This window comes from Trematomus bernacchii, unplaced genomic scaffold, assembly GCF_902827165.1.
Source record: "Trematomus bernacchii unplaced genomic scaffold, fTreBer1.1, whole genome shotgun sequence".
NCBI lineage: Eukaryota > Metazoa > Chordata > Actinopteri > Perciformes > Nototheniidae > Trematomus > Trematomus bernacchii.
This window is the reverse complement of record NW_022987564.1, coordinates 7,043,153-7,062,991: the sequence shown is the minus strand read 5'-3', so window position 1 is coordinate 7,062,991 and position 19,839 is coordinate 7,043,153. Positions and strand designations below refer to the sequence as shown.

Below are 19,839 nucleotides of genomic sequence, written 5' to 3'. Positions count from 1 at the left end.
TTGAAGGAAAAAGTAGTAAAAATAGTGACTTTATTTAGAGGATCAGAATGAGACCTCCTGAAGTAGGAAGTAGGTGAGACTTGAGTAATGAGACAAAAAAAGATCCAAAGGAAAGAGGAATTATTAATTCAGGGTCAAGTGTTTTTTTTTTTAATGCAAACTAAAATGGACTGCACTGATCTGTTTGCTATAAATAGTTATTGTTGACTACTCTATCATCTTGATGCTGCCGCAGACTTCCTCGTCTGACATGCTGCATACATTTAATGTTCTTCATATCCTTGTTTTCTTTGTTCCCTTACACACTTGAAATCTGTAAAATGTCTGCTTAATCTATCTGAATAAGTATAGGACTCTATAGTTTAATTTTACAGATCACAAAAAAATGGGCTTCTTTCTCATCTGATTAAGATCCACTGAAGCCTTTGATTACTTAAGGGCACCTTGGCTATTTGACTTAAATTCCTTGTGAGTTATATTATATTATCTTTCCAGGAGAGATAACGTGCTTTAACAACTATACGTTTAACTGTTGTTGCTCCAGAGAGACTTCATTGTGGCGTACCATTAACTTCTCCAATGTGATAGTCACAGTATTTTGGTGTGAAATCCTTTTTTTATGTTGTTAATGTTCATACAAACACAACTATCGTCTTAAAGGAAACATTAATGGAGGACTTCTTGCAATTCTATAAATTACTATTACACAGCAATGGTTGTGATGAACACTGGAAGTTGACTTGAAAGTAGGGGGAAAAGGTGTTGCACACTGGTTACATACTGTAGTAGTGTGCTTTCTAGTAGTGGTGTTACAACATCAAGGATCATACCTTTTCCCAAAGGTGCATACATGTATGCAGTTCACCTTTGTTTCATTTTCCTGTTAATATATTTGAACAAAATATCTGTTGCATGGAAAATGTTATCCATCACCCGGTCCTAAATGAAAAAGCCCTCATGCAGTAACATTAATATTGTGTTTCTGACAGACTACAAGCCCAGCCTACCATGACATATTCCAACACTGCGGTTGACTTGTTACATTTCTCTTTGTAGTTTTATGTACTATACGCCACTCAAATTACCTTCTCACCTTGAAGGATCGCCTTAATTATTTAGCATTTAATTTGCTTAAACATACATTTTGTGTCAGATTTCATCTTTGGTGTCAAGAGTGTTCTCATCAGTTTCATGTGAGTGACAAGTGGCTGCATATGAAATAGGACCACCAAGGTAAATGATTTCTTGCTTGGATGGGTATACTGAAGGGTCAGTAAAGAGGATATAGAGTTATAAAGAGTTTGGGGTATATCATAATGTTTCTTATCTGAGGATGTGTCGTGTTAATATAAATGGAAGCTTATCGATAAAAAGTCAACACAGGGAGGAAAAGTGAACTGAAACTCAGTCACATGTTCAACCTAGGCTTTTACAACATATGAGGGAAACCAGAGGTCAATAAATAAAGTCTGTAACTGATATTTGGGAAATGCATTACAAAATTCAAGCCAAAATGTCTGTTTCTGATCAAATATTTCAGGCCATAGGTCTGTTCCTTCTCAAATATGTACCTGTCCTGCCGCTATAGGGAGTTGAACTTCGACTGTGTGAAGTTACAGGAGCTAACACATTGCACTTCCGGTTAAACTATTTTGCCTTCCAATTAAAAGGGTGTTGTTGATAAATGACTAGGTGAAGGAAAGTCGCATTACTAGGCACAACATCACTACATTTTGTAAGCCAACTAGCTAAGAACAAATGAAATGCTTTAGCAACCAGTGTTGCGATAGTGTATATGCTTTCTGTGGGGTTTAATTTTGAAATTCGTGAACCGGAAGCCTCGTTGCTAGCTCAGCTCAAATGACGACAGTAGGTTTAACTTCAAATGTAAGTAGCCGGAGGCACATTTCAGACGGATTATCTGAAGGTAACATAGAAGGGTTTGGCAGGATAGTAGTTGGACACTACAAATTGACATGTGTCTTTTTATTGTAACAGTAAATGTACTCAAGAAAACGCTTACTTAAAGAAACAGTGAACGGGTTTTTGATTTGACCTGATTGTTTCCAGAGGGATTCCTCAGGTTATGTACAGGTTAACTGGCTAATCCAACGAGATAACTAGTTAAATCCGTGGTTGCTAATCCTTTTCAGACACGTATCCTCTGAACACCGTTAAAAAGAGTAGGAGGAGTGTCCTACTGCAACGACCGTTACGATAACAACGACAAAGTATTGTAACCACAACTCGAAAGTTTTTTTTTAGTTGGACATGTTTGAGAGAGACTGAATACAAAATCATTTATTTTCCGTAAACTGATAGCCTACTAGTTTCGTCTGAAAGAATGCGGACTAAACTTGAAGTGGTGAAACGGAAACGTGACGCTGGTGAATGTGAAAGGGTCACTTCTTGTTCAGCAGCAGAAACATTAGGTGCCAGTGTGCCGCTCCTCAGGGCATGAAACTTCTACCCAAGTTTGCACCGAGGAAGGAAGCGACAACATGGCACTCTGCGGAAGAAGGCACCGACCAAAGATACTTTTCTCATTCTTGAGTGTCACTTTAGTGGGATATCTAGTGTTTTTCAGGCACAACTCAGTGGACGTGAGTGTGACAAACCGACAAGAGCCCTCCGGGGAGCGAGAGGTGGGGAATGAAGAGCTAAAGAAACCCGTCTACGAGAGGCCCCCCATGGATTTATTAGCCCTGGGTGAAATGGGGAGAGCCGTCAAGCTGAATCTGAACGGAGAGGAGAAGACAAAAGAGGAAGAAAGCATCAAAAAACATCAGATAAACACTTATGTCAGTGATAAAGTGTCGCTACACCGCAGTTTGCCAGAGAGATGGAACCCACTGTGAGTTACTAGTTGAGAAGTGTCAAGCTTTATACCACTGTTATAAAGTTAAAGGAGATTGTATACACTGTGGATGCCATGCAGAAGCTACAATCCAGCTGTTTGCTGATTGTGTATTGTACAATTACAATAGTACCTGCCATTGTTTTTCTTAAAGGAAACAATGTATAAGTAGTAGGCTACAGAGTAATTTGCTTTTGGGGTGTAACTGATGCTTGCCATATCTAATAGAAACTGAATATGTGGGGTATATAATAATGTTTTTTATCTGGGGCTAGTTAAGACGTGTCAAACAAAACAAAAACAAAAAAACACTGTTATAAAGTGAATAGGATCCTACACTATGGATGCCATTCAAAAGCTAAAATCTAGCTGACTAACTGCAATTGTTTTTCCAAAAGACACAAATTAACTAGTACAATCATTTGCTATTGGGTGTAACCGATGCTTGCCATATTTCATAGATAGTATTATTTACTTAGCATTTCATCTCCATGCTACTGCCTCCTTCCACTGTGCAGTTTTAACCACTTCCACATCCTCCTTTTCAAAATGACTCCTAATATCTAACACATTGCAGTTGCAAAGAGGTGGAGTATGACTACAGGTCCCTGCCAACAACCTCCGTTGTCATCACCTTCTACAACGAGGCCTGGTCCACCCTGTTGAGGACGGTCCACAGCGTCCTGGAGACGTCTCCGGACATCCTGCTGAAAGAGGTGGTGCTGGTGGACGACTACAGTGACAGAGGTACGAACATGGACTGATGGACAGGCAGAGGGGCTGGGGGCGGTCAGGGGTGCTGATTGACAGTCAGAGAGAACAGAGAGGTTGTCAGAGGTACACACAAGTCGTGAAACAGACAGGTGGCAATCATCAGTTTGTCAGAGATACAGTGACAGCTGGTGAATGTAAGACTTAAAGGGACACTTTATACACATCCGTTTAGAATCCTAGATGTCTGGTTTTGTATTTATCTTCAATATAAAGACACAGTAACATCTTGCAAAATGGTACAGTAATAATTAATAACAGTATTCCTGTAAATTGGAAGAGTTTGATCAAACGCAGTGTTCAAATTGAAAGAGGAAAAAGAGAAGCATTCTGTGGCTGGCTAAAGATGAACTCAAGAGATTTTTTGTCACTAATTTGAGGCCATTAATTATTTGGTTTTCTGTATGCAGATTAACTGTGAAGAGCTGAGACATTTTAGGGAGTGGTTCAAAAACCATTTTGGCTTCATGGTCTTATGAATGAAGCAATGCCTGCCTCACCCTCTGTGTTAACATTGGCTGTATACAGAACGGTGAAGAAATTCACCAGAAAATGATTTCAGATTAAGAGGTGGTGTAGAGACCAATAACATTTCACAATTAGAAGACGGGCACGGAAAGAAATACATTGTAAAATATTTGTTAGATATGTTTGTATTCTTTCATGTAAATCAACATAAACTCTTAGTACCATCAGAACAACAGGGATTGCTGACGGTCTGTTTAAGGACAAAGGATTAATTTACCAAAGCCCATTTTATTAATCATGTTGTGTTATTCCACCAACAACGCACCAGATGGATGATCGGAATGTAGTTATTGTGTATAAAACATTTGAACACTATTTTCCTTTCTTTGGTAATCAGCTTTACGAGCTGCTATCAAAAGCTGGCTGCAGAATGTATTTGTTGTGTCATACTTGTTGTCCATGATCCATTTAATCTCTTAATGTTTGAAGTGAACACGTAACAGTTTTCAATTCACATTTATCAGATTGTTTGTTTGTTTACTTGTTGTATTTCCTGAAGCTCATCTGAAGGGGCCATTGGAGCAGCACATCTCAGGTTTGAGGAAGGTGCGTTTGATCCGGGCCACCAAGAGGGAGGGGTTGGTGCGTGCCCGGTTGCTCGGGGCATCCATTACCACGGGTGATGTGCTGACCTTCCTGGACTGTCACTGCGAGTGTCATGACGGCTGGTTAGAGCCTCTGCTTCACAGGTTAGAAAACCTTCAGCAGGGAAATGGAGTGTTTTGTCATTGTTGCTTTGTGGTTGGAAAGGCTTAACTGAAGTGTAACACTGAAAACCATCCAGTCTGCTAAAGGAGAGCTGTTATTTTACTCTCTAAAAGCAAGGGCATAGTATGGCTTTATAACACTACTTTATTCCTGTCAAGAGCTTTCCTCCTCTTTCTACTCCAGGATCAAAGAGGAGCCTTCGGCGGTGGTGTGTCCTGTCATTGATGTGATCGACTGGAACACTTTCCAGTATTTAGGGAACTCTGGTGAACCTCAGATTGGAGGCTTTGATTGGCGGTTGGTCTTTACCTGGCACACTGTCCCAGAATATGAACAGAAACGCCGTCGATCGCCTATTGATGTCATCAGGTGGGTTTTTTGGACGTTGTGAGAAAAAGTCCCATGAATTTTATATCTTGGTTCTGGCAGATCTTGTTTCCCTTGCAGATATGTTTTGTTATGCTAATATTTTCCCACAATAATGACCATTTTACCAATTTATTTGTTGATTGAAAGGGTAGTGTACTTCAGCTTTGTAGGTAAAGTTAATTGAGAGCTGTAGTGAGGCAGGGTGCGTACGGGTGCTGGAAATCCTTGAAAATGCTTGAAATTGTACGAGGTGTTTTCAAGGTTTGAAAAGTGCTTGAATTTTGGGAATGGTGCTTGAATTTGGGATAAAGTGCTTGAAATTGTAAATGCTTTACTTCGCTTTTTAGATTAAAAGAAAATAAAGAAGTCGGAGCGCGCTTAATTGCTTCGCTTTTACATAAAACAGCTCCGCTCCGGCTGTCTCGCGCAATGCGCGTGACCGGCAAGTGTTTTTGTTACGTGTGTGACCTGGGCATTCTGATGAGAGTGATAGATGACAGTATGCCAGGAGGTTGCCGTTTCAACGAGCGTTGGCTAGCAGAAGACAAATACAAGCCATGGCTAAGACGAGGGTCAAGCGAAGCCCAAGAGTAGCCTCCTGCAAAGTGTGCAACAATAACGATGCGAGAGTCTGCGCTGACGAGCCACACACCACACGAAAGGTAGGCCAGAGTAGAGCATTTTAGATTAGGCTATCGTTGCATGTAAAATACATGACACTTTTCTCTGTGCACGGCAAAACAAGCTCGCCAAAATGGCTTCACTAGTCTGGCAGTATTTTAAGTGTCCGAAAATGACAATAAAATAGCGGTGTGTGAAGCAGAAATCCTGCAGCTCCACCCGCTGTGACGGACCGGTGAGCGGAGCAGAACACACATTAAGAGTTAGACCTAACACACTTAGCTATTTGATCTACCTCTGGAACAAGCTAAACTAGTTATAAATATATTTATTCTTCACTGTCGGGTCACTCATTACTGGATCAGTGAGCTGCAGGAGATACTGACGGGCTGTCAGGAGAGAGAGAGAGGGAGGGAGAGAGGAAAAGAGAGCGCTTCCGCTAATTTCTCCCGTGTTATTATCCCAAGTTAATATAAACTTGAATAATGTACTTCATTTGAATGTAATAATTATGTTGGTTGGTTGGTTTGTGGAAGCGCCAGTGAATGAGCCCCATTAACTGAGTTTTAAACATCACTTTAAATGGAAGATCCCCATAGGCCCCGCCCACTCGATCGGATCGGCGATCGGTATCGACCGATACTGATTCCGGCGATTGGCCCCAAAATTGGCGATCGGAGCATCCCTAATAATTGTATATGATATGTTTTATAATGATTGATCATTAAAGTGTTCTCAAAGCTGGTAAAGGTGCAGCTAGTTTGAATGACTTTGTATACTACAGAGTAGCTTGTGAATTTACTCCAGGTGGAACTAAAGTCTGATTTAACACTTGATTATATTTCACATCATTGATCCACATCTGTAAAGTAACTAAAGGTATTAAATACATGTAGTGGAGTAAAAGTACACCATTTACCTCTGACTTATGTTTACTGCCAACCTAAAAGTACCTCAAAAATAGTAATCAATAATGTGTTGAAAAGTTATTTGGCTGATTGTTTTATATTGGCTCAGCCAGGTTATATGGGATGCCCAGTCTACGTACAGATGGGTCACTCATTTTGAAATATTAAACTTAGTTTTCTTTTCTAAAAAATTTAATTTTTCATCCTCATGTAGAATGCTATTATGAAACACACATTTGGTTGTTTATAGCATAAAGAACATCTGATTTAATGTGAGGTAGGGAAATAATCATTTGAGTATAAGTATGTGTATATAAATATGTAATTTACAACAGCTGTAAGATGCTTGAAAAGTAGGGATGTCCCGATCACCTTTTTTTGCTCCCGATCCGATTCCGATCATTTGATTTTGACAATCTGCCGATACCGATTTTTCCCGATCCGATCTTTATGCAATGCATTAAGAGGAAAAAAAAGGTAACAGATAACGGCTGGTCATCCAACGCGATGAATTCAGCTATCTTGGCTGTTCTGGGGTAGTTTCTCTTTCCTTTTAAAAGTCTCTGAAAGTGTCGGTTGTTTCAGTGCCGTTACCTGAGTGGCCGCTGTGTACTCGTCGTGTTGTTGTTGGTGGTGTTTGTATTAGATTGGTCATGTTGAACGTAGCTCTGTTCTTTCCACCACGCGGAACCTCCGCCTTGCAAACATTGCATCTGGCTGTTACACTGCCTTCGCTTTCAATTTTATAATACTTCCAAACTCCTGACATTTTCTCTGTCCCGACTCCCGAGTCACCAGCTGAACGTAGCCTCTTGTTAGCTTACTGCTACTATAGACACTGCGCCCACTCTGTTGCCAGATTTGAGAGAAATAAGCAACCAGGTCTATGAAAACAAGCCCAAAAGAAGCAACACATACATGATGTTGTGTAATTTTAACCCAAAACTAAGGCCTCAGGATGACTTTAAGACGTGAACATGGTCATTTTTGTTTTGTAACATTAAATAAAATGTATAAAAATATTTTATAAAAAAAAAAAAAAAAAATCCGATCCCCGATTTTTTTCTCCCGATCCCCGATCACGATCGGCTCCGATCCCCGATCACGTGATCGGATCGGGACATCCCTATTGAAAAGCTTGAAAATGCACCTTGAAAATGCTTGAAAAGTGCTTGAATTTGACTTTGGAAAAGGTGTAAGAACCCTGTGAGGGAAATGGGAACTGGATATTTCAGTTATACAAATTAAAGCTAGGGTGGGTCATTTAAAAAAGTTGCAAACCCTTTTCCAATTAAAGTAGCTAGCAGCATTAGCTCCAAAAGTCACTCAATCTAGCGTAGAAGTTACTAAATGGGCAACATTGACAGCCTGTCTCTTCAGGACATGTAAACAAACATGGATATTGTTGGTACTAACAGTTGTCAAGCCAACAGATCGTGGCACACTTCAGTACAATGAGGCCAGTAGGCAGACAGGCATGTGGAAATATTAAAGAAATATCTTAAGGTCATTCAATTTGGATTTGCGCAGATACCGGGTTTAAGGATAACTTTAAAGAAAGAGCTGTAGATTATCTCGTATACTGTCAGCTGGCACTAAAGATGATATATCAGTTCTCTCATCCGGCAGAAAAATCATAATTTATAAGATGCAGGGAAATAATCTTGTGATGTGTTTTTGCCCTCAGGTCTCCTACTATGGCAGGTGGTCTGTTTGCTGTGAGCAAGAACTACTTCCAATACCTGGGAACATACGACACAGGCATGGAGGTGTGGGGGGGGGAGAACCTGGAGTTCTCCTTCAGGGTAAGACATGATGTTTCATATGTACATGTATTGTTTAAGGGTGTACCTCTAGGTATACAAATTTTCACAATTCATATACTGTCTGCATATTAAAATGAAATATGCACATTTTAATTGACACTAAAACACACAGCAGTAAAAAGGCATCCAGAACTGCATCATGTGACGACTTATAGTTTCCCCAAACATCCTGAAATAATTATATCAACCAGTGTGAACAGGCCAAATATTTTTATAGTTTAATTTCAGTGAAGAATCTGAACATCCTTTTTTTCAGTAACTGCAATTTCCCAAAGGGAAGTCACCCAAATACATTTCCCTTCAACAACAAAACAGCTTTTCTGTCTCCAAGTTCTGCCCCAACAAGGCTGTGCTTTGTCTGGAGTCAGTGAATCATGGCTCTGTGGCTAACCAAACCCTCGTGGTGCTGGTGTTTGTGATGTCTCTTAGATTTGGCAGTGTGGAGGCAGCCTGGAGGTCCACCCATGCTCCCATGTGGGCCACGTGTTCCCTAAAAAGGCCCCCTACTCACGCAGCAAAGCTCTGGCAAACAGTGTGAGAGCCGCTGAGGTCTGGATGGATGAATTCAAAGACGTCTACTACCATCGAAACCCCCACGCACGACTGGTGAGTCCGCACAGATGGCGAGTGTTTGTACGTGCAAGTGGAATCAAATACAACTTGCATTTTCAAGTAAGCGTTAGAGTATAGCAATGACTGAATTGTTTATTTTTCTTTATGGAGAAATGGGAGATGGAGCTGCACTCACCACAAAACTGATGATTTATCACATGATTTCAACACACACATGCACACATTTGAATATTTACACAAACTACACACACTGCCTGCCCCCCCCGCTGTGGTGTAAAAGCTTCCCTGATTAAGTGACACTTGGGATACATGAGTGGCAGACACGCCAGGTGACAGGGGCGTCAAGGCGTTCCGGTGTGTGATTACCACCTTTCCATGTCCCTCCGTGCCAACAGGTGTCACCCACCTGTCCTTGAGTGAGAGCAGCACTAACGTGTGTGTGTGTGTGTGTGGCAGTGTAGTTAAGAGGAGAGGCTCTCTAAACACAGATCAGGTGGCACTTATGTCCCTGAGAGGAGGAAGTCTTGCCAAATTCGCAATGGCTCGGCAAAGCTAATAAACCAAACTCTCTAAACAAACACTCCTCTTCTAATAGATAGACACATGGTCATACATGCAGCATTTTGAGAAATGTTATATTCAAGATGTTTTATTTTCTTGATGCTGTTAAACTTTCCTATGACAGCCTTTATCTCATAGGTTTCATGACACTTTTTCTGGCATTTTTAGCAGTTTTTGATATACACTGGTAGAGATTTTATCAAACCTTTTGAAGAGATTATCAACCCAAGTATCTTTCTGAAGATATTTTTGGCATATTCCCACTTCCTGCTACGTGACGCTGGCAGACATGTCAAAGCAGACACTACACACACACAAAGATCTTCCTTTGTTCTCTTCAGGAACTATCAGATTTTTATTTGTGTAAATAATTAATTAATTTAGGTCTGGTATGACTAAATCACAACTTCACATTATAGTTTTTGGATCCAAGCCCTCTATGTATGTCATTTGAGTCAGTCTTAAACATAATATATTGATGGATCATTTCAATATTTATAAAGCAGCAACATTGTCATCTTACCCAAAAAAAGCTACGCTACAGAACATTACATTACGGTTACAGGATGATTGATCGCTGAATTGTCGAGTTGATGAGTCTCATGTTTACAACTCTTGGTAAATAAGTAATAAGGCGGTGTGCAACCTAAATAAAGTAGATTCAAATTGCAACAGTGTATCGTTTTCAGACATGACTCGGATACAAAAGTGAATCTATATCCAATGTTTTCCCATGATCTGTTTACACTTCCTTATTTGTGACTCCCTTACTAATCCATATACTGGGTTGTCATTGCGTGTCACTCTTACATTTGCTCTTTACTGTCATTTAAATACCATCTCTCAATTGGCCTGTTATTGGCCTCATAAGCTGTAGTGGCCCGCACTGGTCCTCCACATTGTCAGCTGACTCTGTCCTTTGGGAATCCGTCTATTGAGAAAGTTAATTGATGAAGGGCCAATTAAAGCTGTGTTTGGGCGAACCACCATCATTAGGGATGTCCCGATCCGATCACGTGATCGGGGATCGGAGCCGATCACGTGATTTTCACGTGATCGGGGATCGGGAGAAAAAAATCGGGGATCGGAATTTTTTTCTTTTTTTTTATAAAATATTTTTATACATTTTATTTAATGTTACAAAACAAAAATGACCATGTTCACGTCTTAAAGTCATCCTGAGGCCTTAGTTTTGGGTTAAAATTACACAACATCATGTATGTGTTGCTTCTTTTGGGCTTGTTTTCATAGACCTGGTTGCTTATTTCTCTCAAATCTGGCAACAGAGTGGGCGCAGTGTCTAATAGTAGCAGTAAGCTAACAAGAGGCTACGTTCAGCTGGTGCCTCGGGAGTCGGGACAGAGAAAATGTCAGGAGTTTGGAAGTATTATAAAATTGAAAGCGAAGGCAGTGTAACAGCCAGATGCAATGTTTGCAAGGCGGAGGTTCCGCGTGGTGGAAAGAACAGAGCTACGTTCAACATGACCAATCTAATACAAACACCACCAACAACAACACGACGAGTACACAGCGGCCACTCAGGTAACGGCACTGAAACAACCGACACTTTCAGAGACTTTTAAAAGGAAAGAGAAACTACCCCAGAACAGTGAAAAGGCCAACAAAATAACAGCCAAGATAGCTGAATTCATCGCGTTGGATGACCAGCCGTTATCTGTTACCTTTTTTTTCCTCTTAATGCATTGCATAAAGATCGGATCGGGAAAAATCGGTATCGGCAGATTGTCAAAATCAAATGATCGGAATCGGATCGGGAGCAAAAAAAGGTGATCGGGACATCCCTAACCATCATCCATCATCCTGCAGAGCGTCTGAACTCTTCCTCCAGCAGGGAAGGTGTGGTGAGCATATGCTCTGTCATCCTCCCTGCATCATAGATCACTAGTCATGGTTACTGTTGTGTGTATGCACAGCTATGTATGCACAAAGTGTGGAGGAAACTTCTGTGTAGCAATGCATGGAGTCACCGACTCAGGAAGTTGGAGCTTTGATGTCAAACACTGATGGGTTTATTCAGAGTATTCGGCCGGAGGATTCACATCACAAATCAAAGAGTCAGAGGTTCTGACTACACGGTAGAGTTGCCACGTCAATTCTGAAGAGCCTCTCTCTATGCTAGACCTTTTAACGGGTTCACAGAGAGAAATCAACATCTCTGAAGGAGTAGACTAAACAGCTGGGAACACTGAGCCACCTGCCATACGGGGAGGTATTTTACACACATCCCCCGGAGCCGCAGCTGGAGCCGTGTTTTTTTTAGAGGCGCTGGGGGTAATATCTCTGGCTGCTTGTGTTAACTGCTAGTGTTGGCCGCTGAAACCCCCGGAATCTCGGCGATTTGTTCATTACAAATCTCTATTTTGATTTCACACAGAAGTTCCACTTTACTGCTGCCCTCATTAAGGTCTTTTTAAACATCTCCGTGTATGCCGGCACGGCACATACGTCCCGAGCAGCACACACAGAGGGAACCAGCCAGGACAGAGTCCCTGGATGATCCCCTGGGGTTACTAGCCCCAAATGTTCATTAACCAAAACGAAACGCAGCCGCTTAGCTTCACAGATAATTTTAGGATACCGTCAATCACAGATTCTGGTAAGGCAATGTCCAAATGTAGATTTGAAATCACACTTACCAGTTCTGAAGATCTGTTGGTATCCTGCCGACAACGCCAATTTGTGGAGGAAACTTCTGTGTAGCAATGCATGGAGTCACCGACTCAGGAATTTGGAGCTTTGATGTCAAACACTGATGGGTTTATTCAGAGTATTCGGCCGGAGGATTCACATCACAAATCAAAGAGTCAGAGGTTCTGACTACACGGTAGAGTTGCCACGTCAATTCTGAAGAGCCTCTCTCTATGCTAGACCTTTTAACTGGTTCACAGAGAGTAATCAACATCTCTGAAGGAGTAGACTAAACAGCTGGGAACACTGAGCCACCTGCGTCCGACACTCATGGCCTCAAGGATTTCACATCCTAGAGCCCACAAACACCGATAAAGAAGTGCCTCAGCGTTCTCACAACAATTACCCTTCGTGCCAGACAAGTTGACCGGTCACAAACTGATGACAACAACACATATGGCACCAAGGCCTTTCCTTAAAGGAGATAACAGACGTCAGAGTAGATCATAAAACGTCACAGAGCAAAAGGTTAGATATCTAGAAGAATTATTCCTTAACACAAAGGTATTTACATAAGAAAATACAAGACATACATACTGACATGCCAAGACACACATGGATACTCGACCATGATGTAGAAAAAGCAGTACTTACCCTAAAATGTATATTTCACAAATATCAGAAAGAAAGATTACAACAAAATCATTCCACTGCAACAGTTTGTAATTTCCTTTCAGGTAGAGCCTACTTTTTTCAACTTCCATGGTGTTTATTAAGGTTCCCACAGCTGAACAAAGTCATTATTTTTGCCCTTTAGCAATGTAAACTAGTTTTTCAAGACGGATACATTTTGAAATCTCCACATCCTCAAGGAAGGAGCGTCCTAATCTTTCAAAATGCCATGGCTGTCTTTGCTAGGATCAATCCAGAAGTTTAGTCTGCTCCGATGTTTGTGTGTTTGGAATATATCAGGAGGACTTAATATAGAAATTTGACATTTAAAAAAAAGTTTGTATTAAACTTGAAGAACAAATGTTTTATTACGTCCTTAAAAAGTTTTGATCTTTTGGGAATTCCCATAGAAAGTGAAATAGTACCTCGTTCGAACATTCAGTGCAAACAGCTGGTCGAATCAGCAGACTTATTATGAAGTCTGACGAGCAGTATGTACATTTATATTGAAGTATCTTAAACCTTGTGTTTACCGTCTGGTTTTTCACTTTAAACAAGCCTTGTAAGTGTCCTATTATTACTATATTACAACTATAGATGGTGCTGTTGTATACCATTTCAGCACAAAGCTATCCTCTGAGTGTGTCCTCTCTGACACTGCAGTATCAAGAGTACACACACACACACACACACAAGTTTTAATTTGAACACCGTACCAATTTTGTTATTCCTGTGAGTGTTTTGATTCTCAGGTTATTACATTTGTGGTCTTTGATTTCAGGAGGCCTTTGGAGATGTGACAGCGCGGAGGAAGCTTAGAGAGAAGCTGGGCTGTAAGGACTTCAGGTGGTATCTGGATAATATTTACCCCGACATTCACGTCCCAGAGGATAAGCCGGGCATGTTTGGAATGGTGAGAACACATCTGAGAAGCTTGTGTCTGTTTTTTTTGTAAGAAAGTTCAATTACATTATTTCTTTTTTATAATGAAGATCTTTCCTCAGGGTATATTCAGTTGTCCACTCTGCAAATACAGTACACATACACACAGGTATAGGTGCACACATGCAAATAATCAGATAATGCTACATTTAAAGTCGAGTGGAAATATGTTGTGTTTTTTAATGTGGCACACAACAAAAACAAAAAAGCGTTTGCACAAACTCTTTGTACACATATACATTCATTAGCGAAAAATATAGTCCATACTTTTCAATTTTTAATGTGTAGTCTGTCTAGGAGTCTTTTGGCATCATCTCATTTCAAAGATTTATTGACCTTATTAGTTTCTCCATTATAGCTGAAGAGCCGCGGCAAATCCAACTACTGTTTCGACTACAACCCTACAGACGAGCACAACGTGGTGGGACAAAGAGTCATCCTGTACCAGTGTCACGGCATGGGGCAGAATCAGGTAATGCACGCCAGTCTCTCAGGCCATCAGCCATTAAAGGGTCACTTCAGTCCGTTGGAATGGGCATTACATGTCTTCCTTTAGCATTATGAAATGTTTGATTAGCCTTAGTTTTACCGGAGAACTATTTAATCAATCATTATCATCACATCTAAGACTTCAGTCCTCTTAACTTGACAAAGGTTTGTATTTCTATCTTACAAATCTTGCATTAGGGAACTAGTTAGCCTTTTCCCTTGTTGAAAAATGATATGTCGACCTTTGTGACACACCTTTATGCTCTGTGGTCAAGGACGCAGAAATGTACCACTGTTTCTCCAGCAGCCCTCTGTACACACACACACACACACATACATACACACACACACACACACACACACACACACACACACACACACACACACACACACACACACACACACACACACACACACACACACACACACACACACACACACACACGTATCATAGGAACCAAGGCTTTTGCTGTCTGCCTTATGGGACTGCATGATGTAAACTCACCCTAAACACACACCTGCATTACACATGTTTGTATGTATGTGTAATACAATAAAAAAACCACTCACAAGCCATCTCTCAGTATGCTGGGTCCGTTATCCTTCCTGCTACATGCCTTCTTCTGAGTCATACATAAACATGCAAACATACATGGGCATTCTCTGTGTCTAAAATGACCCTCTGAAATATTGCAAAACCTAAATGCATTTTTGTTTTGGTTATAGCAATCAGTTGAGTTGCAGTGGAAAAATGAACAATTAAGTTACATGCATGACATGATATTTCTTTGAGTCTATATCATGTGGAATTTTAAGTGAGATTTAAAAAAAAAAGGCAAAAAAGTTGAATTTACATTACACATTTTGCACTTCCTCCCGCAGTTCTTTGAGTACTCCACAGAAGGGGAGATCCGCTACAACACCAGGGAGCCTGCTGGGTGCGTTGTGGGTGACCCCATCAGCACCTACCTGACCCTCCAGCTGTGTCGGAAACGAGGACAACCCATGCCTCAAGACCAGAAGTTTGTCCTCCGGGAGGTAAGGACTTCAACCCAGGTATCCCAAAGAGGGAGTGTGTGTGGAGAGACAGGAAGTGACATCATGGTGGCAGTGAAAATGGAGGATGAAATGACGTTCTGAATAGCTTTCCTTTTTAATGTTTGACTCTTTTTTTCATACGTTCACATTTATTTATTACTTTCCTTCTTGAACCACCACTAATGCTCTTACTGTTTCTATCCCCTGTTTTCCAGCTCTTAACCAATCCAATCATCTAAAAGCCTTTCCTCTTTTATTAGTAGGGATGTGATTCTTTTGCCCCATACAAGAACATCCTGTGATGATTTTATTATCTTCATTTGTTTTAAAATATCCTTAGTGTTTTTGGCAATATATAAAGTTGTCCTATTCATACATTCTTATCATTCTTATTTTATTTTATTTTATTGATACTACTGTAGAAGTTGTGAAAAAAAAGAGACGAGAACAACCTGTATTTTTGACTATACAACGCTTGTGTTGTTTATTGACCAGCTAAAAGCTCAGCAAGTATGTGAAAACGTTACTTTCAACACTCTGTTTCCATAGTAACACATTGACACTGTCCAACTCTTGTGTGAAGGTAAAACATCCCAGAAAAGGCACATAAGTTGATTGCTAGTTTTTAACCACAGACAATGGTGAATTATGTCCTTACAAATCTGCTACAATATAATAATCTCAAAAGTGTTATTACTGGATTGAAGCTGAGATATTTGAATCACGACGTCCTTGCACGGCCACAATCTGCTGTAATTCATGTCAAACTCTTATCAAGCACATACAGAGATACTCCACAGTTGTGTAGCTGATACCAAACTGTAAATCACACCGTGTTAGCATTCTTTTCCGCACAACACTGCTACTTGTTAAGCCTGTTTTCAGGGTAGTTACACCGTGCTGTGTCAAGGCTTAACCTCTCTTTCTGTCTTTGTTGCATCAGAATATATATATGTTGTATATAGAGAGAGAAGTAAACTGACAAAGATAATATCACTTTATTGAGCAGCTGATTATTTAAACATGTCTTGGATAGCGCTAATAGCTACTTTCTAACTGCTCTTGCCATTCGAGCGAATAACCAGCAAATAACTTTGATTTAAAATGCATTCTCTCCACCTCTCTGTTTCAGGACGGTAGCCTGTACCATGAGCTGAGCCAGAAGTGTGTGCAGGCGGTAGACAAGACAGAAAACGGGACCCCAGCCCCCTCACTCCAGCCCTGCTCCGACAGCCCGCACCAGAAGTGGTTCTTTGAGGAGAGAATGTAATGGTATCAAACTAGCAGATATTTATATTTTTCATTCAGGGCTGATATCCTGTGGAGGGATATGTTTTCCACACATTTTTGTGCCAGCTGGACTCAATGGACCAATTAGAAATGATACCGACAAGTACTTACTTTAAGTACTTTGTAAATATATAGGGGGATATTTTTTCTAGGATGCTGTTGCTGGGAGACAGGAGCCAACTGAAATATGCATTGTTTTTTCTAATCAAGAAGGCACTTTTACATGCTGATATTTTGCATTTTTTTCTCCTTTGCACACTTCTCTAGTAGGGCAATCTTTTAGCTCAACTTAGCACTTGCTTCACGCACACATGGACACTGAAACGTCTGTGTGTCGGTCTTAATGAAAATAACAGTTTTACATCTCTTTTAACAAACTCAAAGCCTCTCATGTGCTAGTGGCTGACATTTGCAGAGCCGCATCATCATGAGGCATTTTCAAAATGTTTCAACTTCTCCTGTAGAGGGGGCCAACGCTCCTCTCTGCAAGTTCCTCTCTTTTACTGTTTTCTCTCTTCGTAGAGAGAAAGTTGGAGAAATATTCAGGTATTTCGTTAGGAATCTTTTGAGTGCTTTATACTCTTACACACAGTGGCTTAGGAAAAGCCTTAAAGGGGACCTATCATGCAAAATGCCCTTTTTGATGTCTTTTATACATAAATATGTGCCCCCGGCATGTCAGGGAACTCACAAAGTGTCAGAAAATAAAACCCTCTCTCTTTTCCTCCGCATATCTCTGAAAAACGGGGCTACAACGAGCTGATCTAGATTTGCCATCCGATATGACGTTATTTACGTAATATCGGCACCCACGTGGTGGACCCACGGCCCTATCAGAAAGTTGCTATCAGAATCAAGGCCCGACGTGTTTTGGACGTAATATGGCCTTTGTTTACATTAGCAAGCATCGCTAACTCTCAGAGCTAACCAGTACTGGAGAGAGCACATGTGTGAAGAAGCAGGAAATAAAAAGGAACTCGCCTTGTGGTATAACCGGCAAGAGAGAAAGCCCTTGAGCTCCATACTGTTTCAGAAATAATCCTTGATGTGGTTTTGGCGTTTCATCACCGCAGCATTTATTTTAGACAGTATCTGCCGGTTCCCGCATAAGCTCCGCCCCCTCTTTTTTAATTTTTTTTTTAAAGCTTTATACCCCGAATCAGCACTTTAGTAACAGGAAGTGAAATAGAGGGATATGAGGCATGGCTAGAATGGGTGATCTGTTTGGTATTTTGAGCAAAACACTTCATAGAGATGTTTTTTATACATTTTTATATATCTGAGACCTATGCTATTGCCTAAATATTGCATGATAGGTGACCTTTAAATCACAGGCGTTATGCAAGTACCCAGTACTTCTTTAACTGAATCACCTAACTACTGATAACAGGAGACTCCAAGTCATTTTGCTTTTCAAATGAAACTTTGAGGTAAAAATGAAATTCGTCATTCGGGAGGTTTTGGCTTCCTTGTTTTCAACGTAATGTACTTGCCTCTGTCATGTGGTCTTTAAATGATTTGTAGCTTCAAAAGACTAAATCATAGCCATATTTTCTGTCATGTCGTGTCAACTATGTTTATTTAAAATATTTAATTTCTACATAAAACTAAATACTTTAATTATAAATAAGTGGGAATGTATTCACTTAATGATCATAAGTGCAAATTGCAATAATAACATCCTCTTCCCCATCTTAACTTCACACTTGAAGCCCATAGAGTGCCTTAATGTAAAACAAACTGTATCATTATAATTTAAGATATCACTTGAGGAGGATACTTTTGTACTGAATCTAAATGATGTCTCAGATATAATGAGTACGGAAGGAAGAATTGTTACAAAGCTGCTTACCACATGTATGTATGCTCCTACTGCACGCACAGGGACGATGTTTTCCCCCTTTGAGTGCACAGGTGTGACTCTGGTAGTTGTACTGATTTGTGCACACTGCCTCCTGCTTCCATCGGTCAGAACCAGACGGCTATAGATCTCCCTGTTGTTGCGGTCACTTGTGTGGCTCTCCCTCAGGCGATGCAGAGGGACCGAGGGAAACACAGCGGAGGAGGAGGAGGACACAGTTGTTGGTTGTCTCCAGAGCGCCGGGCTGCCAGATGGCGTCCTGATTGATTTTCTGGTCCTCTCCCAATTCTTTATCACCAGCTCTCCCTCTCCGTGTCAGAGGTGTGCAGCGGAGGACTTATCTTTTGGTCTCGCGCCAGCCCAATCCTCCTCAGATGAGCACTTGTTACTCGTCTGCTTGAGATTTGATTTATGAATGGAAGCCATCAAGAGTACCGTTTTTTGGCAGCAGGAGCAGATAATGGAGGAGCCTGAATGAAGCAATTTGTGACCTCTTCCTTACCATTAACCTTCACAAGCTGCTGGCCCCTTGCTCTCAAAGGAGCTTTGTTAGAAAACTATCCAACTGAAACATGAATGTAAACTCCATGAAGGATAAGTAGAAGATGGAAAAACACCATTTTGCCAGTCCCACAGTGGAATCAGAATCTTTTCATTTGCCAAATATTATGATTGTACAATTATGTGCATGAACATCGTAACATCTGTGCGTATGAGCTCATATACAAGCTTAAAGGGACAGCGCAAGATGTGCTTTACTGTATTTCACTCTCTTACCGCTCTGAACATATATTTAGTGCAGTGTGCAGGGCATTGTGTCATGTGATAGCTGAACTGTGTAGGATAAAAGGCACAAAAGACAATATTGAAAGACGGACGTAATTTGTGGGGTTGAAGTTCCCAGTAATCCATAAAAGCTTTTGCGGGCTTGTGAGTGCTACACGAGTGTGCAGACAGAGCTAGCTGATAAGTGGAATTGACCAAATGACTGTAGGAAGATTATAGCCAGCTCCATAGAGGGAAGGAGTTGGGCAGCTGTCTCGGCATTGTATAAATGTTTTTGGTGATAAAGCTTGATCTCATATTAACAGAAGAGTATCACATGCCCAGAAAGGTTTTAAAACAGGTGGTTCTTTAGGTGTCCACGGGCCCTAGCAAGACCCTGATATGATTTAA

At 40.8% G+C, this 19,839-nt stretch overlaps 1 protein-coding gene across 1 annotated transcript; it reads left to right on the top strand.

Annotated features, from left to right (window-relative positions):
- The first annotated feature begins 1,890 nt into the window (after window positions 1-1,890).
- galnt12 (UDP-N-acetyl-alpha-D-galactosamine:polypeptide N-acetylgalactosaminyltransferase 12) lies at window positions 1,891-17,711 on the top strand. The gene is made up of 10 exons (XM_034125361.1): window positions 1,891-2,854; window positions 3,435-3,604; window positions 4,656-4,845; window positions 5,048-5,233; window positions 8,450-8,567; window positions 9,018-9,194; window positions 13,825-13,956; window positions 14,344-14,457; window positions 15,357-15,512; window positions 16,645-17,711. The coding sequence occupies exons 1-10, from the start codon at window positions 2,502-2,504 to the stop codon at window positions 16,780-16,782; spliced, it is 1,734 nt and encodes a 577-aa protein (XP_033981252.1). The 5' UTR covers window positions 1,891-2,501; the 3' UTR covers window positions 16,783-17,711.
- The last annotated feature ends 2,128 nt before the right edge of the window (window positions 17,712-19,839 follow it).

Excerpts from the sequence above, each read along its gene's own strand:
- galnt12 (XM_034125361.1), top strand. The coding sequence starts at position 2,502 with ATGGCACTCTGCGGAAGAAGGCACCGACCAAAGATACTTTTCTCATTC. Across the intron at positions 2,855-3,434 it reads CCAGAGAGATGGAACCCACT|TTGCAAAGAGGTGGAGTATG; the intron begins GTGAGTTACTAG and ends AACACATTGCAG. Across the intron at positions 9,195-13,824 it reads GAAACCCCCACGCACGACTG|GAGGCCTTTGGAGATGTGAC; the intron begins GTGAGTCCGCAC and ends CTTTGATTTCAG.